At 43.0% G+C, this 25528-nt stretch overlaps 1 protein-coding gene across 9 annotated transcripts in view; it reads right to left on the bottom strand.

Annotated features, from left to right (window-relative positions):
• Positions 1–408: 408 nt before the first annotated feature.
• Positions 409–25528, bottom strand: part of Rasgrp3 (RAS guanyl releasing protein 3) — a 98557-nt gene continuing 73437 nt past the window's right edge. For 8 of the 9 annotated variants that reach the window (XM_087553057.1, XM_087553052.1, XM_087553058.1 and 5 more), the window contains 8 exons: positions 20613–20690; positions 19397–19513; positions 16947–17062; positions 14786–14933; positions 5451–5487; positions 5009–5134; positions 4311–4672; positions 414–2616 (listed from right to left, as the gene is read on the bottom strand). In XM_087553057.1, the coding sequence (XP_087409183.1) occupies positions 2608–2616; positions 4311–4672; positions 5009–5134; positions 5451–5487; positions 14786–14933; positions 16947–17062; positions 19397–19513; positions 20613–20690 (993 nt within the window). In that variant the 3' untranslated portion in view covers positions 414–2607. 9 annotated transcript variants of the gene reach the window in all.

Raw genomic sequence — 25528 nt, forward strand, 5'->3', positions numbered from 1 at the left:
TACCTGGCAGCTAACAATGGTCTGTAATTTCAATTCCGGGGGATCCAACGCCCTCATCTGGCCTTCCAGGGTACTGCATGCGTGAGGTACACTTCCATGCAGGCAAGACATCCATACACATAAAATAAGACTTAATCAAGGTGACGATGTACTACAAAACAGAGGTTGAGAGGAAGCAAAAAAAAAAAATCGGATTTGTTTTGTCATGGGCTTGTCTATTTTACTAACTCTGGAAAATTGACGAAGTCATCATTAAAGTCACCATTGGTTGTTAGTGGTATAATCAAAATTGTAAGGCATCTTCATTATGGATTAAAATTTCTTCAGCAGACTAGTAACAGTTGTGTTTGCACATGCATGTGATCCACAGGCATGCACAACATGCTAGCTACATGGATATACAACACATTGTATTTCTGTTTGTTCATTTATTTTTTCATCGAAGGTACATTTTTTTCCATATCACAGGAAGACCAAAGATACAAAATTCCTTGTATATATGAAAACTCATAAATTTCTAAACCAAATGGCAGGTGAGATAACTCCTTTGAAAAGAAATACAAAACCACCAACATTCCTTAATAGGTTTCTTTCTGGATGTTTTTAGAGAGTTTGCCTGTACTCGACTTGTCAGTTTCTGGTTTGAATTCATTAACATGTACTCTGCTGTATTTATGAATAGTAACAGACAGTCTATATACATAGATCCAACAGCACTGCCCAAGGCGCTCGACACTGAAGTGAGCTCTCATCTAGATTAATCACAGCTCCTTCAATTGAGAACTTCGCTTAGTCTTCAGTATCCCCAATCTGAATCATGCCCCACTCCAGGACTGTCGGGCACATCATGTCAGCTCTACCAAGGTTGTCTTGAGACCCTTAGCAGTTTTGTCCTCCTCTCAGTTTCTAAGGGCCAGAGCACAATTATCAGTTGAGCTATATGGAAGTGACGTCCGCAAATAACACCACAATCTGTTTTACATGGGATATACAAGTTAGCCCTCAAATGTGGACCTGGTACCTCTGTGGAATATTTCCTAACCGGTCATTTGATATGAGATGGTGCCCTCAATGACAGACAAACTCAATCACCTCAACTTTTCTTGAGTGCACTACGGCTGTTTTCAGACTCACCAGTAGAGGACATAGGATCTCATTGCAGATGGTTCTGAGCCACTGTGTGGTTCCTGGGGATTGAACTCAGGACCTCTGGAAAGGCAGACAGTGGTCTTAACCTCTGAGCCATCTCTCCAGCCCCTACATTTTTTCTTAGATTCTTGCTAAGTTCCCCATGTTGACTTGAGACTTGGGGTCTTCCTACCTCACATCCCAAGTCCAGAGATTATAGGTATTTAAACACCAGCCTGGCAGTGTCTCTATTTCTGAGCATCTTGAATCTATTGCATAAGATACACACCCAAAGAAAGACATTTAAATTATTAATATTTTAAAGGTCTAAATGGAATATCAATCCATAGTTGAGGTTTATGGTGATTTTCCTTTTTGTGAATATTTCTTAACTGTGGATGAGAATTTCTTAGGAGAAAATTAAGTTACCCTTTCCATCCAAAAATTATCTAAAATAAAAACCACAGGATTACTTTCAGCTTCCAAACTAGTTGGTTTTGTTTGTTTGTTTGTTTGTTTGTTGTTTTTTTTTTTTTTTGGTTCTTTTTTTTCGGAGCTGGGGACCGAACCCAGGGCCTTGCGCTTCCTAGGTAAGCGCTCTACCACTGAGCTAAATCCCCAGCCCCTGTTTGTTGTTTTTTTAACCTAGTGATTCAGTGGGTTTTTCTACTAAATTTTCTCCCTTGGAATTTGATTTCTTAATTAACATTTTATTTTGAGAATTTTCAGAAAGAGTGGGGAATCCAATTAGGTAGTCAGGTATATGCATTTTTTTTTTACCATATCTAGCATGAGTATTAAGGGATCTTTGGGGATATGATTCCCCTTAGCAATCCAGGATTGGTAAGACCTAGGTGACACGCACACACACACACACACACACACACACACACACACACACACACACACACGGCATGACATTGCCCAGCACAGCCACTGTGTGGTAGGACACTACAAACATTCCTTACAGAGAATCATCAGCCAAGGGCTCACTGCCTTCCAGGGTCTAAAGAATGTCTTTGTCCCTCAGTAAAACTTCAGGCCCCAGTCCCATCTAAAAGACACACAAAAGGAGCTCAAACTCAACTTATGAGACAACCCTACACACATGCACACACTTTATAAAAATAATATTGTCCAAAGGAGCTAAGTCTTGATTTTAGAGAAGGGCTATCATGCACATGCACCAAAGCTTTCATTCCCCTGGGTACAAATGGCTTTAGAGAGACGCGAGAAGCTGCTGACTATGTAACTAGGTTTCGTGGCACCTGAGTAGGGGCAGAGTACAGGAAATAAATAGTTCAGAGTCAGGGTAAATTCTCTATCCCGTAGTCCAGTCATGGGGCTCCCAGGATGACTGGAGGCCATGAGCATATTCAAATCTCTTTTCCAGACTGTTCTGAGAGGACAGTGCCTTTCAGAGCTCTTCTCTCTCCTTCCAAAGCCGACTTGATTGCCTTCGGTTTCCCCAGCTTGACCTCAGCCATCCTGCAATAGAAACCAGAACCTGCTTGAAGAGTTGGGTCTCAATTCACAAAACCAGAATGTTATTAAAATGCCATTTTCCAAATGAATATAAGGGACAATCTCAAAAGATGGGTGCTTCATAGCTTCCATATTTAGGAGAGAATTAAAACATCTTAGAGAGCCACCCAGGTGTGACCTGAGCCTGTAGTCTCCACTACTTGGGAGCCAAAGGAGGATCCCTTGAGCCCAGGAGTTGGAGGCTAGCCCAGGGCAACATCTGTCACTCCACCTCAAAAAAAAAAAAAAAAAAGAAAGAAAGAAAGAAAGAAAGAAAGAAAAAAAAGAAAAGAAAAGAAAGAAAAAGTAAAGCTAAAAACAAAAGCAAAAAAAAAAAGAAAGAAAGAAAGAAAACCAGCAGTGACTAGAGAGATGGGTCAATATGTCATAGTGCTTGCTGCAAAGTCACGGATGTTAGCACCCATGTAACAAGCGAGATGTCCAAGCTAAATATCCTGGATATCCCTGGAACCACAACCCTGAGATGGCGGTGTGAAACCAACAGGATTAGAGTGCTGGAGCTAACTGGCTTCCAACCTAGCAGAGGAAAAACAGCCTAAATTTGGAGAGACACCTGAATTAAAGAAAGAAAAATTGGAGAGGGAGGGAGGGAGAGAGAGAGAGAGAGAGAGAAAGAAAGAGAGAGAGAGAATAGAGGAGGCCATCTGACACCCATTTCTGTCCTCAGCACATGCATGCAGACACATGTGCACTGGCACACATTCATATTCATAGACACATACCTGAGTCAGCTCATATACATGCAAATGAGTACTAAAAAAGACTGTCCAGTCAGCACATGCAAACCTTCCTCTCATGCAGAGTTCATATACAATAAATGAAGTGTTCTATAGGGTGCTGCACGAAACATTAGTCCCTCTCCCAAATGTTCCCTGTTAAAATGTTTCCATCTCAGAAACTCTTGCTATAACATATACAAGGGCTCTCAGAAATTGTGCGTGAAAAATTGCATATAGATATGTGTTTATGTGTATACACTGTATATTCCTACAGTGTGAATTTGACTTTTCAATGATTGCTCTATTTTAGGAATCATTTGATGTTCCCAAATCTATTAATAAACCACGGGCTGATGACTAATTGTCTCCTTCATCTTGAATCAATTGATAATGTCTGCATATTCTAACATTCCATGTGCATACCAGTTTACTTTGGGCAACCTGGGTATGATTCTTGGGTGACAGGGCCCACCTTATCGAACCTGGCAGCCTTCGCATCTTCGATTGCCAACCCCCTTTTTTGTGGTGCTATCAACGGTCTGTTTTAGCACCAGTGAGAATCTAGTTCCTTTCTCTTTACAAGTCCTCCCGAGAGGTGAGCCCCGGCTCTGTCGTGGACAGTGAAGCAACCCTGCGCTTCACTGCTATGTGAATACATGCAGCAGTTGCAGGTCCCCTGGGTAACATTGCGACACGGACATGACCTCGTTACATTTCAGAATTCTATTGGGTATCCATGGCGATACAGGTGGGAGGGGCGAGACAACATCTTTCCTGGCTTATATATCTAGCCGGTAGTAACTCTAAAAGGAATCATAGTGCTTTGGAAGTCATGAGGCTATTTTCCAGAGCTACACACCCATATCAGCACCCTCAGCCTCCTCCTTCTGAGGGTAGTCGCGGATTCACAGCACTGACCTCGACACCCTGTTGGGCTTCATCTTGCTCATCGTCCTGGTCAGGTTCGAATGCAGTGCCTCGATCTACAACATCCACACCAGCGTGTAGCGTGGGCTTTTCATTTTCCCACTTGGCAAAGCCTTTGTCCTTTGCTGCTTTGTCATGGAGCTTGGATTTCATTTTGGGGAAGGTATGGGACCCAGAGTCTCCCCAGACAGCCTCTGACCACACAGGTTCGGTTTGCGTGGCTTGACTAGTGGTGGCTCTCTGCACTCTCACGGAGATCTTACGGGAAGATCCTGTAACCAGCGTGATGTCTCTGCTGTCCAGGTCTCGGTGTCTAGCAGTGACGCCAGGAAACTCAAACACCTCATCCTGCACTAGAAGGGAATAAAAGAGTGATCATTATTTGACATCGGTCTGACCAGGAGCAAACTGTCACTGTTATACAGATGCCAGAAATCTGATATGCAAGGTCCCAGAGGAACAGACTAGGGCTAGAATTAAACTAGCAGTGGATGAATTGCAAGTGAGTGAGATTAAAACAAACAAACAGAATTAAGGGTTTAGCATCCAGACTAATCTACAGAAGGGAGTACCCTTGCTGTTGGTATGATTCAGACCCTAAGTAGAATGCAGAACAGAGATCAAGGACAGGTATGGAGAGATGCTTTGGAAAACACTGCGGGTTTGTGAAGAACAGAGAGAGCATTTACCTGGGGGCAAGGCTGGGCTTCCAGGCAGTGACTCAGGGTTGCTGCTCAAGGAGGGTGCCCTGGCAAGTCTCCTACAGGCCAGAACCAAGAGGTCTTTGCACTGTTTGTGACAGTTGGCTCCACAGTCTAAAAAGAACCCCGAATTGGCACAAATGAGTGTGAAACGTGTATCGGGCCCAAATCCCAGAGTGGGAAAGGAGCTACCAGCCTCACCCGCCCCCACTTGAATTTCAGGGAGGAATCTGGGAAGCTCTGGATTTTTTTTGTTTTGGAAGTGGTAGTGGTGGTGTGTGGGGGGTGGGGTGGGGGGGTTACACATTAACTCTTCAGCTTCTGTTGGCCCAAGAGAACAAAGGTCTCAAGGAGGCCGACACTATTTATGGTTTAATCAGACTGATTAATCCCTACCCAAAATTCATTGCATCCCAGGTATTTATTTTACCTTTGCATTTGTAGCCTTGTTTGATTATGCCCCAGAGCTGAAACAGAAGACAGGAAAATGTCAGTGGATGGGAAGAGACATCTGGAAGGAAAATAAGTCAACAGAGAAGGAAGGCCTGGGAAGTCCGATGACCGGCGGCTCACAAACAGGATGGAGCTGCTGTAGACACCCTTCCTGTCGGAGAAGAGCCTTCTCCCAGCCCCCTCCAGCTGTGATGTTAACTTCCCTTTTCTCTTTCGGAGCCAAATGGTAGATGGGATGGGAAATTAAAGTTGGTAAGTTGGTATGTTGGTTCTACTTTGGTGATGTCTTTTCACGCCAAATATATAGGAAATCTGAGCAGTGGGTCTTCCTGTCTTTCTCTTTAATGAAAATGGCTGCTTTGGGCACCTTCTGCAGGCAAGGCAACAATATAAGCATGCACTTAATAATTTGGATTTTACCAGGTAGGTGAAGAAGGGGCCAATGGGTTTGCACTGTGTCTGCAGCGGGGCTATGGGGGTGCTGTCAAAAATGCTGATTCTGCCAACCAAGGCAACTGTTCTATCCCAGTAGGAAGTGACTGCTAGCCAAAGGTTACAGGGACTCTTGTGACAGATGTAGCTACTACACAAGACCCCAACACACAGGATTAAACATCAGAAAGCAATCACCCATACTAACGCTCCACTCTACAATGCTAAAATGCCCGGCTGGGGATTTAGCTCAGTGGTAGAGCGCTTACCTAGGAAGCGCAAGGCCCTGGGTTCGGTCCCCAGCTCCGGAAAAAAAGAACCAAAAAAAAAAAAAAAAGGTGTGAGTCCCCTACAATGCTAAAATGAAGCTTTTGATTGGACCTTCCCAGGAACAACAACAACAACTAAATTCTTACCAAACGGCCAGTTTCAATTTGTTACCTACACCTTAACACAGAAGCATGAAAGGTGAAGGTACTCACGCTATGATTTCTTTCTCGTTTCTGTTTAGACGGGATCTCGCTGTGTCTTGAGATCTCAAGAGGAGGTCTTGAACTCCTAATCCTCCTGCCTCACCTTCCCAAGTGTTGAAGTTATAAGCATGTACCGTCACGCCTGGCTATTTTACTATTGTTCCCCCACATTCCATGCACAGGGAGGGACCAATCTGCTCTTGCTTTGGCTTCTCTGTCTATAAAATCAACCTCTGTCACCAGGTTCATTGGAAAACATACTCGGTTTTATAGGATTATGTGTTGCTTGGTTTTAAAATCTAAAAGAGTCATATCTAGGATCTTTAACTGAAACTAATTTTGTTCTTTGACATGACAAATGCCTCAGGTTGGATGAGGAGTGTTTTTGCAAGCTGTTCTGGCTACAGTCTTGGTTGTGATGTAACATCTTGGCAGAAATGAAGGCATTCTAAAGAGTCCCATGTTCCCTTCCCTTTATCCCTCAAGCTATTGAATGAAGCAATGGTCCCCAGGGAATTGGAGCTTCCAGCAATCTCATGCCTGAAGACAAAAAGGCTGAATTCCCAGACCAGCAAGAGGAGGGGCTTCTGTTTCTCAGAAAGAGTTCCCACAATTCTGACAGCTTCTCGGGCCACCTTGCAAAAGAAACTGGAGCTGAGACAAGGATGGGTCAAAATTGGGCCAAGCCACACTTCAACAAAGACTTCTTGGTCATGGATCATTCGAACTCTAAGCAGAAACCTGGAGGGTCAGGACCCCTAAGACAGACTAGAGTCCTGCCATACCTCTTTATTTGTCCCTGTTGGTAATTCCTTTTAGGCGTTGCCCCACAGTCACCTGGCAACAGCCAGGTGTGCCTGACTCGGTATAAAAGGGGCTGCTTGCCCCCTCCTCAGTCTTTTGCTCTCTTACCTCTCTGCCCCTTCTCTCTCCATTCCCCTCCCCCATCTCTCCACTCTACAATGCTGAAATTAAGCTTTTGATCAGACCTTCCTGGGAACCAGGAGAAAAAACAACTAAATTCTTCCCAAATGGCCAGTTTTAATTTGTTACCTACACTTTAACTCATAAGCATCAGTGTTCATGGCCAGCCTCTACTCTACTCCTCTACTCTTCTCTCTCTCTCTCTCTCTCTCTCTCTCTCTCTCTCTCTCTCTCTCTCCTACTACCCTCTTAACTTCCCTCCCCATGCCCTGAATAAACTAGTCCATGCTATACTGCTGTGTGGCTGGTCCGTCAAGGGGAAGGGATGTCTCAGCATGGGCCTGCTGACCCATGCTCCATAGAACATATCCCCCCTCTCCTTATCCTTTTATAAACACAACATTGGTACCGAAACCTGGGGCATATCCTCTCTTTATCTTTTTATAAACACATCATATGGTACCATAATGCTAACAGAAGGGATGCCTCAGCATAGCTCACGGAGGCACCCTTTCCCTACACCATACCACTCCTCCACCAAACATATCCCTGGCTTCCTTTTCTTGTTGCACAAAACACGACAGTCCCTCTTCCCAATATAGCCACATCGAATTGCTTATTATTTGTCTAATTGGTATCTTGAGGTCCAGGGGCTAAGCCTAGATTGGTCAAGCTTCTGGGTCCCAGGTTCTGACACTAAAAACTCCAGTAAAAGTAGGGATTTTGCCCTCCCAGTAGACTGGTTTTTAACATTGTGAGGAAAGTGTTCTTGCCCTGGTCTTCCTTCTACCTTCTCCTAGCACTTGCCCAGGGCCTCAGGGACAGCAGCACACTCAGTGTTAGGCTTAGCTTAGTTTAGTGGGCTTAAACTGGAAAACATCTCTACCTTGTTAATGGGTTAGCCTAGGTGCTTGTTGTTTGCTTAATAAAGTGATGCTGGAAGAATCTCGGGCTAGCCTCAGGAAGGAGGCTTTCTGGAACACAGCTTACAATGCATTATGGTTAACAAGCCACCTGAATTTGAGCAACTGGTCCTAATTTAAAAAGTAGCTCCCAAAGCAGAGTGACCAAGGAAGGACCTGGTGTGGCTGCCCCACTTCCTCTCCTGCAAACAAGGAAATCCCATCAGGGAAGCCCAGAGATTCCTTTGATCCTTTACAGTCTTTACATCTCTCGAACACATTAAGGTGCAAATGCCTTTTTGAAGGGCTACAGTTTGCTCTGGGCAGAAAAGATTTCTTTACTACCACTGATAAGTCAGCTCAGGACCACTGAAGACTTAGTGAGGGCAGAAAGGGGAAGTGGGTGATCAGGTTAGTGACACCTTCTGGGGTCTGGGGAGTTTTAAACCATCCAGTTGGCTTCTGTCCTTTAAGAGGTGAAGATGATGATTCAGGAAATAGATAACTAGTAAGCCTCAACCAGGAAAATGTTAATGCCAGTCCATCCCTAGTTTCTGGGTTGTCCCTGTGTGAACAAAGTCACTAGTGTAGGACAAGAAGGGGAATTAAGAAAGACCAATCATATATATGAGAAACTCACAGGTAAATGAATTGAACTACAAAAAACAAAACAGAATAAAACCAACCAAACAAAAATCAACTGAGTAAGGTAACCCAGGTTACCCAGGTTCTGACACTAAAAACTCCAGTAAGAGTAGGGATTTTGCCCATATTTGACAAATATGGTATGTAGTCAATTATATATGGATATGAACTGTTAAGTCAATTATAACCAAGCTACAATCCGTAGAATCACAGAGGTTAGATATAGAGTGTGAGCATTTCCTCTAGGCTCTGCCCAACAGTTACATAGCAACAGCCAAGTGAACCTGGCTTGCTATAAATGGACTGTTTGGCCTCTCATTCTTTCTCCCCCTCTCCTTCCCTTTATTCTTCTTCCCTCTTTTTCTTTCCACTTGTTCCTGGTCAGCTGTCCTTTTTCCTTCTTTCTCTCTCCTCTCTTTCTGTCCTTCTCTGTTCCCTTTCTTTCTCTGCCTCTACTACCTTCCCCGCACTCCCTTCTAATGTCCCAAATAAGCTTCATTTTATACTAGACCCATCATATGGCTGATACCTCTGGTGGGAGGGATACCAGAGCATGAACCTGCTAGGCACCCCCTCCAACCACATTAGGCTGCTGCTAAGGGTCTACAGGGGACAAATAGAATAGAATAGAATAGAATAGAATAGAATAGAATAGAATAGAATAGAATAGAATAGACAAATAGATAATTATGGATGGATGGGGGTAGGGAGTTAGAAGGAATAAAGAAGAGAATACATATGGGGAGAGACAGCTACAATTAAGTATGTATGTATGTATGTATATATATATACACACATATACATATATGTATATATATATTCGATCTGAATAAAATCATGGTGGGGGGGTGGAAGCACAGCTCCAACTGTACATCTCTTGTCACCACATGAAGCTTCCAGTACTTGGTATGGATTACATCTAAAAGAATTGTTGGCCAAAGGGTTCCCATGGGAACCCCCCTTCCCCCAACAACCTATGCTTTTGCCAAGACTACAGGCTGCTCTTCACAAACTGATGGCAAGGTGCTATTGCTGAAGGCTGCACCTACAGAACTCACTGAGCATGGAGAAGTAGAGCTGGTGCCTACATAGATCACCCCTGTGCGCTCGTGTCTTTGGTAGAGGAGGCTCTCTGCATGCTACCAAACACCCAACCAGCTAAAACCCCCTTTTCTACAATGGTGTTCTTCAAGGCACATCAGTGCAATAGTGGAGCAAAGCTTGTGGGAGTAACTGACCAATGTCTGATTTGACTTAAGTCTCATTCCACAAGATGGAGCCCAAACCCAACACTGCTTGGGTGATCAAGAGCTTGAGAGTAGCTGGGCCAGGGACTTAGGAAAAACCCAAATACTACTGCACTGCTAAAGGATCATAGGAGCAAAATGACTCCAAATCACATTCTGCTACACTTCTAGGTAAGTGCTTTCCTTGTTCAGCCATCCTCAGAGAAGCGTCCTCCTTCAACACATGGGGACAAACGTAGAGACCCACAGGCAGATAATATGCAGAAGGTTAGGTGAGAGACCTTGGGACACTAAGCCCTAAATGGGATGGATGTCTCCATCAAATCTCTCCTCTCCAGGCTCAGGGAACTCTGAAGAAGAGAAGATGCAGAGTGTAAGATCCAGAGACGATGGAGGACACTAAGGAAACAAAGTTTTCTAAATCAACACGATCAACACACACATGAACTTACAGAGACCGAAGTATCATGCACAGGGCCTGTCCAGGTCTTTAGGGTATATATTATAGTTTCTAATTTAGTGTTTTGATGGGATTCCTGAGAGTAGAAACAAGTGGTTCTCTGCATCTATATCTCTTTCTATTAGCATTTCTTCTAGGCTCCGCCCCACAGTTACCTGACAACAGGTATGCCTGGATGCTTGCCCCCACCTCATTCTCTTACTCTCTTATCCTCTTACCCTTTTACCCTCTTTCCTTCTGTTCCTTCTCTCCCCATTCCTCTCCCACCTCTCTCTCTGTGTTCATGGCCAGCCTCTACTCCTCTTCTCTGTCTCTCTGTCTCTCTGTCTCTCTTTGTCTCTCTGTCTCTGTCTGTCTCTGTCTCTCTGTCTGTCTCTCTGTCTCTGTCTCTGTCTCTGTCTCTCTCTCTCTCTCCTACCCTCTTGATTCCCCTCCCCATGCCCCTAAATAAACTCTACTCTATACTATAGAATAGTATAGTATAGTATAGTATAGTATAGTATAGTATAGTATAGTATAGTATAGTATAGTCTGCTACCTCTGGGGAAGGGATACCTCAGAATGGGCCTGCAGAAGCTCTCCCTTTCCCACACCATACTCTACCAAACATTCTTCCTTCCCTGCCTTTTGTTTTTTATAAAACACACCAGTTTGTTGTGCCTTTTCTTAGACTCTTGCTTCTGTTTGTTTTGTCCTATTCCAATGTGTTAGTTTTTGTTTTATCATCTTTATTGTAGCATATTTTATTTTATATTATTATCCCTAAGATATCTGTTTGTTTTCTAATGAGAGACAGAAAGGGGATAGATCTGGATGGGAGGCTAGGTGGGGAGGAACTTGGAGGAGTAGAGGGAGGGGGAAATTGTAATCATGCTATATTATGTGAAGAAAAAATCTATTTTCAATAAGCAGGGGGTGAGGGAGAGAAGAGACATCCTTTCCTGGTGTGGTGGCACATGTGGCTAATCCCAGCTTTTAGAAGGAAGGAAGAAGAGTCTCAAGTTCAAGGCCACCCTGGACTATTGAGTGAGACTTGGCTCCTTCCCACTACATATGACAATAGGGCACCCTAATATGAAGTTGCAGTACATCATTAGCATCAGTAAAGAGCTTCAGGAAACAGATATGATCAAGCAAGAGTCTTCTCAGGTCATGATTTACTGAGTTCCCTTAGAATCCAGGTGGAAACAGTGCCAGAAAAAGACAGTGGGTCAGTGTGCCAACCAACACAGCTGAAGGAAACCCCACTTAGATGAAACTTGAGAGTGTTTCCCAGGCTCCTTTGATCTGAGGATGCAGACTGCTATGGTACATGAAATTCTTTATAATATGAAGAACACTGGACTGAGTCAGGAGAGCTGGCTAGGGTTCATGGTCCTGCTGCCAATGACTTGTGTGACCTTGGGGAACTAACTCATGTAACTCCTCCAGCCTTCAGTTTCTTCTATAAAATACAGGGATTACCAACAGGCTTTCAATTCTGGCAATTCTGAAATGCATGCACTGCCTTCTTTACCCTTAAAATAGAATTTATTTCAAAAGCAGATGGGCCAGGCACTAGAAAATGGTTCCTGGCATTCTCAGTTCCTTTCAAGGATATATCTTCAGAGTTATATTTATAAATCCCTCAAAGACCAAAAGACCCTTAGGTATTATGTGAACGAAGATTGAGGCAAGCTGTGCAAATGAAATTAACATACTTTGAAAAATAGAAAGGGTTAATAAAAATTAAAAGAGTTAATTTCAGTCAACTCTAACAGCGCTAAGAGAATTCTTTCAAACATTTTAATGTTGCCTCCCCTTTTTCTCATTCTCTTGATACTTTAGACTTTTAACACAGCTGGTATTGTTTATCTCCCCAACAACTTGGCAGGTAAGTAGTGTATTAAACATCTTTTACAAATAGGAAAACAGACATAAAGATAGCTATTGACTGAGGTCCACGACATGAAGTTAGGAGGAAGCAAAAGTGAGGTTCAAAGCCAAGGTCCCAGACTCCAGGCCCAGAGCTTTGTTCTTCATTCTCATAGGAGCACAGCATCAGCACCTGTGTTCAGATGAATTGGAGGACAGAGGGGAGGATGTGGAATCCCAAGTATGACCACCTTCCTGCTCTATTAAACCAGTATCCCGAGCAAGGAGGAGGCAACACAGATAATACTGTGGACTAAGTACATCAAGTCCCTCATATGCCACTAGAGGTCAATAAATAGTCCTGATTTTCAGTTGTGCCTAGGCAGATCCTCTTAGCCTGACTTGTTAATTGGAAGGCTCAAAAATATATTTCACAGAGAAGTGTGTGTGTGTGTGTGTGTTATTTGAAGGGCTGTGGAACATTTACATGGCTTTGTTTCATTTGCATTTTCAGGTTTATCTACTTCTCCAAATCCCCCATGAGACACAGAAAAAAAGGAAATGCATTTGTGGTATGGTAGAGTAGTCTGGTGAAGCACTCCGAGGAGATGCTAATGGAAAAGGAACTTCTCTCTCCCAGGTACTGATAAGGCGAGCTGGCTAAGGTGGTATGGGGGCTGATGTCAGCATCTAGAAATTTGGTGAAAGTCAAACCTTCCTCTTATTTACCCATTCTCAGAAGGATGTGGCTCACAAAGCCAGTCCTTCAGGCATGGGATGGGAGAAGCCCAGAAGCAGTCAACACGGGATGTGGCTGCTGAAAAAACCATCCCTTCCATGCTGGCAGCTATAGAGTTAGGTGCTGGGCCACCCTCACCTCAAATGTTTTATTTTCTTTCACTTCAGTACCTGATGAAAGATAATCTGAGTTAGCATTCATTCCTTCTAGACTCTGCCCCACAGTTACCTGGCAACTGCCAGGTATGCCTGACTGTATAAAAGGGGCTGCTTGCCCCCTCCTCACTCTCTTAGTCTCTTATCCTCTTACTCTTACTCTCTGCCCCTTCTCTTCCTGCCCCTTCTCTTTCTCTTTCTCTTCCCCCTTCCCCTCCCCCTCTCTCTTATGTCTTCAGGCTGGCTTCTCTTCTCTCTCTCTCTCTGCTTTTATCTGTCTCCACTTCCTCCTCACGTTTCCTCCGCATGCCCTAAATAAACTCCATTCCATACTATATTGGCTATGGCTGGTACCTCAGAGTAAGAGGATACCTCAGCATGGATCAGCAGAGGCACCCTCTCCTACCTCACCATAACGCGCTTCTACCAAACATATTCCTGTTTCTCTTTTTTATACAAAACCATAATCAGAGCCCCAAAATCTGGTAAGGAGAGGGCCAAAAGCTGGCCCTACCACCAGGTAGTCAGGGTATGCTCACAGCAGTGGTTCCCGCCATTTCCAATGCTGCAACCCTTTAATACAGTTTCTCATGCTGCGGTAACCCCCCCAACCATAACATAATTTTCACTGCTACTTCATAACTGTGATTTTGCTACTGCTATGAATCATGTTATAACTATCTGTGTTTAAATGGTTTTAGGTAATCCCTAAGGGGTCACAACCCACAGGTGGAGAACCGCTAGTGTGCAGTCTCCATGTGCTGCAGTGGTGAAGGCCAAGCACAGGGGCCACACTCAGAGGACCTGTGTTTGAGTTCACGCCCCTTTGATTAGAACTTTGCAGTCCTGGAGGATTTCGGGTAGCCATTCTGCACCTCTCCATCTTCCTAGGCAAAATGGGGAGAAAATGCCTACCTCAAAAGCATGTTGTAGGGAATCCTTCCAGGACTGTCCACTTTGTTACCGTCAAGCATTAAGTAAATGTCATTTGTTACCATGACTGCCTTTTCCCCAAAGGGCATTTTTTTTCCTCTTTGAGTTGGGAAGTATTAAGCCACACCATGATGGATATGGTGACAAATACCACATTAAATGAGTGCCAGAAGGAACTGGCTAAGATAAAGTTCCTCTTCACAACAACCGTTACCAAGAGTGCTGCTGAATGCCAGGGTACCTTCCTCTAGCACAGGTAACTTGCAGAGTTCTCTCTCTCTCTCTCTCTCTCTCTCTCTCTCTCTCTCTCTCTCTCTCTCTCTCTCTCTGAAGCTAATGGGGTTCAGCAGTCTTCCCTGTCTTTGTCTTGGGTGCTCCTGGAGCCCAGTTAGACTCACAGATCTGTTTTGCTTTTATTTCATCTTTCATTTCAGGGAGCGATCACACATCTGAGTTTTGGCTCAAAGGATAAAGTGAATTGTATTTAGTAAACCATTTCCCTGCCTTTCCAAGGTCCTGCACAAATAAAGAATGGAAGTCCAACTTACAAATCCCGCACAGTGTTCGCAGAAAGTGGGCTTGAGATAGTTCATTTCCTGAAAATTATGGATAAAGCCTGGTCCCATCTTGCAGTGTAGCTGAGATTTGGCTCTCAGGAAATAAGCCATCATTTCGTCTTTGCTAATTAAGCCGTCCCTGTTAGGAGAGTCAAAAAAGGGAGCATCTTTGACTGCTCTATCACCAAGTAGTCGCCACATTCTGCTACCCACATCCCAAAGCTCTGTGACCCAAAGCAAATGAGAAATATTCACTTCTAAACATCAGGATGAATCTTAAGGGCACAACGTATTCAAAGCCTTCCCCAATAAGTAGATCCTTTGTGTATGTTTATATCTATGTGTGTAAGTGTGCGTGCGTGTGCATGCGTGTGTGTGTGTGTGTGTGTGTGTGTGTGTGTTTTCACATGTATGAACATGACCTGTGTTCTCTGGCTCAGGGAATTATCTTTATTACTGAAGAATACAAGCTTCCAGAAGAACAGCTTTCTAGTCCTTGACTGGCAATAAGACAAAGATTATCACTGTGGTGCTCAACTTACTCAGCCTAATTTATTGCAGGCTGCTCCCCCCAGTGTCCCTTGCGTCTTCCTCCTCCAGATGTTCTGTTCATCTAGAGCAGAGTCTCCAGATCTCTACACAGAGGGAGCTCCTCTTCAACCCACCTATCTGTTTTCAGCTCATCGCACCCCTTGCTTGTCACTTGTCTATCAATAAGGACCAAGTACACCTGACACAGGAAGTGCTGTGTACAGAGATCTTGGCTTTCCTGCCCGGTTTAGGACTCCCCTTGGGTCTTCCTGTGGCATCAACAGGGCTGGTCCATCCCTACTTTTGAGCCTCCGTTGACCTTGGCCTTCTCGAAGGCTCTGCTTAATCTGTTTCTCCTGTTTCCAGAGATGCCCAAGACTTTCCTTCTCTTCACAACTCTTTCCTTGATTCTGCAGTCTTCCTCAGCACTGGTCTTCCTCGCTTACCAACTCCCAAAGTTGTCAAGAACACCAGTAATTAGCATTTTCTTCTATCTTTCTATACTACCCAGCCAAGTTCCTTACACTGCCTTTGTGCTGAAACTGTCAGTGAGGACAGTCCTCAATGGCCCCCTGTCATTCTTTGAAATCGCTGACCTCATGGCAGTGCGTACCATGGGGACATATTAACTTTTTGACATCCACTTCTCTATAGATCACGCAAGTCCATGATGCTCTGCTTTACTGGTTCCTCTCCTGTTTCCCCTTCTCTGTCTTTTCTACAGAACCCGCTCGTTATTTTCATCTTCCATGAGTAGGAAGGGAAGACCCGCATGCTCATCTCCCCCTAAATTCCCCACCAGAAAGGAATGTTGCACCAGTCCTCAGCAACCAGCTAATGCTGACGGACTGGAAATGTAATAATGTGTGCCTCGAGCCCAACTGTTCTCACACATTTTGTACTACATCTTTAATAACTTGCTAGGCATCTCTTCCTGTGCACCCTGCCCCCCCCACAATTAACATCACCATTCTGAAGCTTATATCTCTCTTTCTAATTTGTATTACCACAGGTTTCCCAGTTTCTATCAATGATGTCAGAACTGTACCCTAGCCTTAAGATCACTTTATTCACCTCATATGCAAAATAACTTGAATTATACTAAAATTATACTAATTCTGAAATTAAATCATCTAGTATCTTGCCCATCCTAAAAAATATTATTTCTAAGGCCCTGGGTTCGGTCCCCAGCTCCGAAAAAAAGAAAAAAAATATTATTTCTGCAGACACATACATCAATCACAACTATACACAAAAGTCTAGTTCAGTCTTCCCAGTAGCTGGGACTACCGGCCTCTGCCCTCAGACTTTCACTTCTACTTGTCCTGATGAGGCTTTTAGAATGGCAGAAGTTGGGCAGTAGAAGGACTTAAAGAAACTGAGAGCTGTTTAATTTGCAGATGGCACTTACACTTAACAAAGATGTGATCTGTCCTATGACAGCCTCCAATGTTCAGGGACACGAAGAAAAACAACCAGTGAAAAGCCAGACTGCTCTATCAGAACAGCAGAGGAAAGCTTGTTGGGATGTAGATTGCTGGTGTCCCTCTCCAACCACCCCCTAGATAATCTTCTGTCTTAAACCAGATCCATTAAAAACAACAGAATGAATTATACTTACTGGTCTTTGTCTAGCACACAGAAGGAATCCAGGAAGGGAAAATTGGCCGCTATGCTCTCAAAGTCCTCTTGAGAGATGTATCCATCATGGTCATGGTCATAGTTTCGAAACACAGACTGCGTAGGATAGACAGGTATTTAGTATTTACTGTGGACACATGTAAGTCAGGCACTAAACTTGTGAAAAACAATAAGTAGATTCTCATTTCAATCAAGGAACCTAGAATCTGGTGGGAGACTCCTAAACACAGAGCTTATTTAACACTATAAAAGGATAAGAAGTTTGTGGGGGGCTTTGAAATTGGGATTTAGATAAATGTTTCCTATGGAAATAAAAGTGAGACTTCAGGGTTAGGTTAGGGTTAGTAGGAGTTAGGTTAGTGAGTTTATTGATTATAATACCAAAAAGAGAGAAAGAAAAAGAAAATGAAGCTTTAGGAATTTAAGTTACCTGAAAAATTGAAAATATATGTTGAATGCTATCCTTATAAAAAAAATCCCAGTAAGAAGATTTTTAATTTATATTTGGGGGAGGAGGAAATATTTTTAAATGAACAAATAGATTATGAAGTTCTAACAAAATTAATGTATAGGCTAAAAATTGTTCAGAATGATGAGAGCGCGCAAAAGAGAGTACACCCCTTCAGAAATCAAGTATGCTAAAGGACTACTTACCAACAAAAAAAATAAGTTCCTCTCTCCTGTGCTCAGATTCTAGCTTTGAGTGTTTCTACGTCTGTATATAGGAGGGAGGGAGGGAGGGAGGGAGGGAGGGAGGGAGGGAGGGAGGGAAGGACAGACCGAGAGAGAGAGAGAGAGAGAGAGAGAGAGAGAGAGAGAGAGAGAGAGAGAGAGAGAGAAAGAGAGAGAGAGAGAGGGAGAGAGAGAGGGAGAGAGCAAGAAGGGAGAGCAGGAAAAGAGAGGGGAAGGAGAGGTGAGGGAGAGGGGGAGGGGGAGGAAGCAAGCTCTCTACCTTTCATTGTCTGGAGTCAGAGCATCCTAGTGTGCAAAGCCCTCCTGGTGTCCTTTTGCCCACTCACCCCTAAATTCTGTTCATCTTTGCCCTGATCCACATTATCTTCTCAGCCCTTTCCCTCAGCAAAAGTTTCTTCCACATCACCTTTGTAGTTGTTGTTGTCTGGCTTGGGTTTTCTGTCTGCTTGCTTGCTTAATGTTTATTTTATTTTTAAACTGTATGTGTGCCTGTGTGTATATGTTCATGCACATGCATTGAGGTGCCCACAAAAACCAGCGTGGGCTTGGGTCACCTTGTTGGAGTTGCAGTTGGTTGTTAGCCAGTCAATGTGGGTGCTAGGAATCAAATTCAGGCCCCGAGAAAGTTCGGGGAGTCCTTTTAACCTCAACAAGCTTTCTAGCACTCAGCTTACTTAGTTTTGAGACTGGGTTCTGTTGTGCAGTTCTGGTTACCTCAGACTCTCCTGCCTCATATTCCAATCCTGGGATGACAGCTGTGCATTACACACTGGCCTTCCATGCTATGCCTTTTAACTATTTTTTTTTCTGCCTCACACATATACCATAAAACTCTCAGCAATTACAAAATTCCTGAGTTCTCCAAGACAAAGAACATCTTTGTGTTCTTAAAATTCCTTTGCCAGCAAAAAGCACTATCTATCTCATAGATATTCCATAACATACCTTTACCCTTATTGTAATCACACTGAAGCCATCCATGACAATGGGTTTAACCAGGCCTGGATCACCGTTTCCAGTAACAGAGACATGTTATTTCTTCCTAAGCATTTGTGCTTCTACTCTTCTGTGCACCTCCCTGGCCCCCAATCCTTTCAGGAAGGGTCTTCACCATCCTCCTGCCCAGCCTCCCAAGGCTTGGGGATTACACAGGTGTACCATCACACCCAAGTCTGATTTGTTTTCTACAGGGAGAACCTCAAAAGGGCCTTGACTTAGATTGATTTTTCATACGGTGGCATCATGTGGCTATGTCATAAAATCCTCATAACATACATCAGGTAAAAAAAAAGCAATTCAGGGGATGTTTCCCAGCTCTGAAGTGAGCACCTTATCTGTGGTGGGTTTTCTGTGAGTAATTCGTATGGGTTATTTTTATCCCCAAAGTAATCGTATCCCCACGAGTAATTCTTCTCCCCAAAGTCCTTCAAGTTGATGGTAGTGACAGAGGTACCAAATGCTCAAGAAGGGAGCTAGAAGGAACTGAGAACCATTAGATAAATAAAAAGACACAGTCAAGAAAGAGAAAGGTCCTTTCTGGTAAATTCTTCTCTTGGGACCAATTCAGGAAGCAAGGAGTATCAACTGTTCATCAATTAATGTTCAGGTTCAATTGATTCTATTTGTCCAGGATTTGTTTTCATGGATGTCATCTGGTTTCAGGACAATTATAGAATATTAAGGAAGGGAAAATGGTGTTTTCTAGAACTCTCTGATTATTCTCATTTAATTACTTACCTCAACCAACTTCCTTATGTGTTTGTTGATGATTGTGGGGTCTGGCTTTGGTACCACTTCTGAAGCCCACTCCAGGGGTACCACAGGCTTATTAGGTGTTGTGGGGGAAGTTGGCTGCTAAAAGAACACACACACATACACAGTTTTTAATATTAACTCGGACTTGATCCACCAAGAGAGAAAATTTAATATATCATTTGTTAATAAAATCTAATTAGTAACTGAAACCATGTTTCGCCTTGGTCTGGGCTTTTTGAGACCAAGTCCCTTGCTATATATCCCTGGAGCATATGATTTCATTGTCTTAGCCTCAGTGTGAATCTTCTAGGTGACAGCAACACACATGGCTAAGAGCACAACTTAATAGTGCACTTTGTTTAGTAATAACGTCCATTCTATTCTTCTAAATAGGTATAAAAATGTGTACTCCTAGACCACCCAAATAGCCCATCCGAATTCTCTAACTATAGAAATCACCAAATCATTCCTAAAGGTTCATACAATAATGCACCATGGACTTCTACACAGACACACACACACACACACACACACACACACAAAGAGAGACACACACATACACTCACACACACACACACACACACAGATTACACTTATCAAGTTATTGGCTTTGGTGGCATATACCTGAAATTCCAGCATTTAGAAGACTGAGGCAGATCAGGGGTTGGAGGCCAGCCTGGGGTTTATAGCAAAACCTTGTCTCAAAACTAAGAGTTGCCTAATTTTATCTATTTTTAAAAATAGTTTGTATTCCTGATAAATCTGCATTGAATGTATACAACAAGTAGTAACCAAGTTCCTGCCTGTTCTTTCACCTCTTCCCTTTGTTTAATGTGCCAATCACTTCTGAGTATTCTGTGAACACTTGGGTCTTCTGCCCTCTCGGGAGCTACTGACTTCTCTTTAGGCTTTTCCGGTAGGTTTGTCTCCACAGGGAATGTGGTGACAATAATGCATAATGCACACAGGAGATATAAAATAATCAAAAATAAAACACCATAGGGATGATATTCTTTCTCCTCCTTAACATAAGATGTAAAAAAAAAATCCCCTTGGGAATAAGTTGGCCCATTGGTCAAATGGGAATAATACAGATCTTCAAACTTCTTCAGTCCTTAGAACACCAATCACCATCGACATGGTCAATGACAATAATTGACAAACAGGAGTTTAGCACTGAGAACAAAGCAATACGTACTGATTTGGAATTCCTAGGCTCCAGCACCAGTGATAGTTTATAAATATCGTCTTCTGTGTGGTAGAGGTCCAGAGAGAGCTACGGCAGAACCAGAAGACAGGACTGGTTATGTTGGACTTCATTTCTTTATGTACATTAGTGAAATATTTTTCACATTGAACATTGGAAGTCTCGTGCCTAGTAGTCTAGATGGATGTAAAAGTGCAAAAAGAGGCAGAGGCATGCAAAGGTGAGAAATCAAAGTTTGAAAAGAAAATGTTAATCCTGGCGAGGCCATCAGCATCAAGGAGAAACACAATGTTCTCTGGTCTACCGCAGTGTTAGTTGGAATGCTCTTAAATTTTCAGGCCTGGGTGGGGAGAGAGAGAGAGAGAGAGAGAGAGAGAGAGAGAGAGAGAGAGAGAGAGAGAGAGAGAGAGAGAGAGAGAGAGAGAGGAGGGATTCTAGATTTTTATAGTCTGGAGGCTGGACAGATACATAGTACAAGACCTGATTGAAGAACCATGGGAATGAAGAATAAACTAGCCCAGATTCTATGATCTAGAACACTGAACACTGTGCAAAGTCTCGGTGATACCAAAGTGCAAAAAGTAGCTTTTTGCCCTCAATAGTCTGGCAGCTAACTTGAAGAAACAGAACTCAAACAAACAACAACAAAACAAATTGTTTTCACAGCCATGCTTGTTAAGTCTGAAGTGAGCCACCCCACCCCAAGTCATTCTGGGAAACAGGAGAGGGACTGCAAAGAGCAGATGATGCTACTGCTGGAACCTGAATTGGACATTGGTGAACTCCGGTGGCGCTGAACAAGTTAAGTGAAACAAGTTATGCAAAATGTAAGTAACTATACAAGTTTCCACCACATTAGACTTCCATGAGGACCAAATAAAAGTATACATTCAAAGTACTTCACAAGGATTCAGCATACAGGACTGCCCCATGAACACTACATGATATTGCTATTGGTGTATGTGTCTTTATTACTATTATCACTACACACAGGGACCCCTGGAGACCGAATGATCAGGAGAGACTCAGGAGAGAGTGTGAATGGGAAGGAATGAAAGGAAGAGAAGGCTGACTTTATAATCCGAACTTCTTTCCCAAGAAGAATAAAGTTGGCATTGCTATAAAATGGTCCCCAAATCTTCCCAGGTCTTGAAAATCCTGCTTGCCAAGAATGGACACTGTGTTTACCTTTTTCTAAAGAGTAGTCACACATGTCACAGACAAATGCCTCTAGGAACCAGGCAGTTACTCAAAAGAATGAAATAAGATGCACAAAAAGGATATTTGATAGACATATTGGTACCTGAGATGGACAATATTATCTACTCTTCAAGACCTAGAATCCCCAGAGAGAGAAATCTCTGGGCAGTGGGCAGGACATCTGTCCTGCTTGCCTCAGTTGCAATTTGAGGCCTGGCATGGAGGAGCTTCCATAAATAATGAGAGAATGATAAATGCGGTCTTCCTTTCAAATTCCTTGTTATCAGTAGACAGCTCCTGCTTTGTTCCCTTCCTCCTGACTTGCCTCCGAGGCCTGTGAAATCGAAGTCTCATGATGACCGGTACCAACATCCTCAGAAGAGGTAACAGCAACTCCAAGACATTCAACCAGAAATGCCCACAAACGTTTACTAAGTCCATGAGATGCTCCTGCAAGTATCCTTATTGGGTATTTTCCCACGACTGATGGGCAAAGACTCACCCATAATTTGGTCTTTTCTAAATGTCTTCTTTCTACTTATCACCACTGTGATCCTCAGCAAGCAATTAAGGGTCTTGATTTCTTCCTGATCAGCCATAGCTTCCCACCCAGGACCTTGGTGAAGATTTAAGTGAACTAATGCATATCCATGCACTGGCTTTGCTTAGAAGCTCACAGATGCAGGGTCGGCCCCTAGGCAATGTAGCAGCCACTTGTAATGGTGCTTATCTTTGAACAGAGAACTGCCCCCCAGAGCCTCGGATACCATTTCTACCCTGCTCCCTCAACCCTGTTTCCTCTCTCAGAGCTTGGTGGGGACCTAAGGATTTTCCCTGCCTACTTCCCAGTTTTACATAATATGAACAACTTTGCCTGACATATTACGTCCCCGATGGTTTTGAGTAATTTTCCCATCCATTATCTGTCGCATTTACCCATCAGTCCTGCTAGCACAGGTGGCTTTAGAGTTAGCTTTCATGTTAAGATTAGCTTACTATAAAATAAAACACACTTGATCATCAAACTATTTGCACACATCAGTCTAGCAAATCATCCATCCTCTCCTTTTTTCTCTTCCTCCTTCTCCTCCTCCTTCTTTCTCGTCTCTTCACATTTTCTTTTCTCTCTTTTTCTAAACAGGTCTGTAAAAGCAAAGGGGCTTTCCAGCTATTTGCATGTGCTGAAAACGATAAAAGTAACTGGTGGGGCTAAAAATACCGTGAAGAGACTGTCTGTTTCATATATCATGAAACAGAGGTATCAGTCTTGAGAACTCCTCATTACATGAACTGGAATCTCAAGGGGAGATGCTGTCTCCAGATCCACCCTGAAAGGGAGAATAGTCTAAACCCCTACAATGTGATGCTATGTTTTCCCACTCTCACTTAACCCATGCTGTTCGAAGGGACAAAGGACACAATGGGTCATGATTTTTCCTTATAAATTTTATTCTCTAATAATGGAAAGAGTTGGAGAAAATATTATTTAATTTTGTACTGACATAAAATAAATGATATTTTATTAATAGGACCATAGTAGAGAGCAGGTGTCCACCCAATATCAACCGTCCATTATTAGTTTACATCTTAAAAGTCCTTCAAAGACCCATATGTTTTGTTCCATGACTCAGTACTATTGTGATTTAGTGGAGCGCTAAGAGGTGAAGCTCAGTGAGAAGTCTTTAAATCATGAGAGCATGCCTCCAAGGGTTCTGCGGGACCTCAGCCATGTCCTCTTTGCCTTCTACTTCCCAACCATGAGATGAGTGATCTTGTTTTGCCATGTGTTGCCCCACTGATACACAGCCTTACCACAGGCTCAATGCAACGAAGCCAACTCTTAACAGGCTGAGCCAAAGTAAGTCTTTTCTTTCAATAAATTGATTTATACTGGGTATTTTTTATAGTGACAAATGCTGACTAATTTCTTACCCAAGGGAGAGAGTTCCCCAACCTTGTGTCCAGAAGTTTGTCAGTTTTAAACTTGGGATACATTTATAAATCTCACATCCTTCATTTTTGAGGAAGGGACAGAAGTGGTTGACATTTTCTGTCCCCCCACCCTCATACCCCAGGATTTATTACAGGGCCTATGTGAGAATTTACCAGGGGGATGCATGGAGAAAGCGCCATGTGAACCGGCGGTCATGGAAAGTTTCAGCATTGGTAGACAGAATAGGTGTTTAATAATTGTTCGTTTACTTGAGTTTTCACTTTCTATTTTTCAATGTGCTGAAGCATATATAGGTCACCAAAGAACACAGCCACTTTGGGCAAAAACTTGACCTAGGAAAAAATGAAATCACCACTTAAATTCTATGCTTATGGACATGGTCTCATGCCTCAGACAGCTGCAATCACGTGGTTCTAATTCAAACATGTATGTGTTTCATAAAGTGGACACTAAACTCTAGTGAACAGATAAGCTTCCTCAGGACTCACGTTAAGGACATTACCTTCAACATGACATCAGAAAAAAATTGATGTGCCTTTTTGTGTAATGAACATTCTCCTTGATTGTGGGGAGACAAGGATGACCTTAGATGTAAGAAGAAACTGGCTTAGGTCATGACTGCTCTGCAGGCCTGTGCTGTCCAGGGGAGTCAGTCGGCCATGGCCAAGACCACAGAAATCTTTCTTTATTTTCATGGCTTTGCCATTCTGTAGTTCTAGAGTCATAGAAACGTAGAGATCATACATGAACACAGAAGTATGATGAAAAAGGCATAATCAGGACTGATTAACACAGGAGCAAGGTGGAAGTCAAGACTGTTCACCTAGGATTCTTGCTATCACTCTGGGCCATGCAGACTTAAATATGATGCTAAGTAGCTTCTACATTGTCCCTCCGTGCTCCTGAGGTTCACATAGTCCCTGTAATAAAACCTGGGGTCTGGGGCAACAGAAAATGTCATTGCACCTCTGTCCCATTCTCAAAAATGAAGAATGTGAGATTTATAAATGTCTCCAAAGTTTAAAAATGACAGAAAAAGATAGGCATACTCTGACATCATTTTTCATTTGTTTTTCCTAACAAAAAATAATTGCTTCTTAACTTTTATTTTTTAAATTTGAGTTTCCATTGATACCATTGAATTTTCAGTAAAATTTTTGTCAGAAGTCTGCTAAACACCTCTTTGATAATGTGGCTTGGTGCATTTAGATTTTGTTTTTGTTGGTTTGTTTGTTTGTTTTTGTTTGGGGATTAATCCAGGGTCTTGGGCATGCTAAGCAAGTACTCAACCATGGAGAGACCTTTCCCTTTCTTGATGAACTTAAAACTCAAACTTAATTTCCCTACTTTATCTTTGTCTTTTAGGTACTTGAGACATTGCCCAAATGTAGGCACCTGCCTTTTAAAGTTATACTCACGGCTAAGAGCACAGCCTGACGCAGACACTTGAAACTGAGGACCACACTAGTTCTTCTCTTCAGACATCATCTGTCTGTCCTGTGGTTTATTGTCTGATTGTGGCTACAACCCTGGGCACTGATTCATGGAAACATATTTACATGGCAAATGATTAATCAATGCAGGTGCTTGAATTATTGCGAGATGGTTCCCCATCTATTTAGGGGTGTCTTTTGACAACAATTAGTGGGTATGAAGTCTGGGAGCCAGGCTCCTATTCCAGTGCAGCAGTCCTAGGGGATTTAGCCCGTTGGAGCTTAAGAAGAGTCATTGCATTAATTTCCTATGGCCATCA

This window comes from Rattus norvegicus, chromosome 6 (assembly GCF_021556685.1).
Source record: "Rattus norvegicus strain SHRSP/BbbUtx chromosome 6, alternate assembly SHRSP_T2T, whole genome shotgun sequence".
Taxonomy (NCBI): Eukaryota; Metazoa; Chordata; class Mammalia; order Rodentia; family Muridae; genus Rattus; species Rattus norvegicus.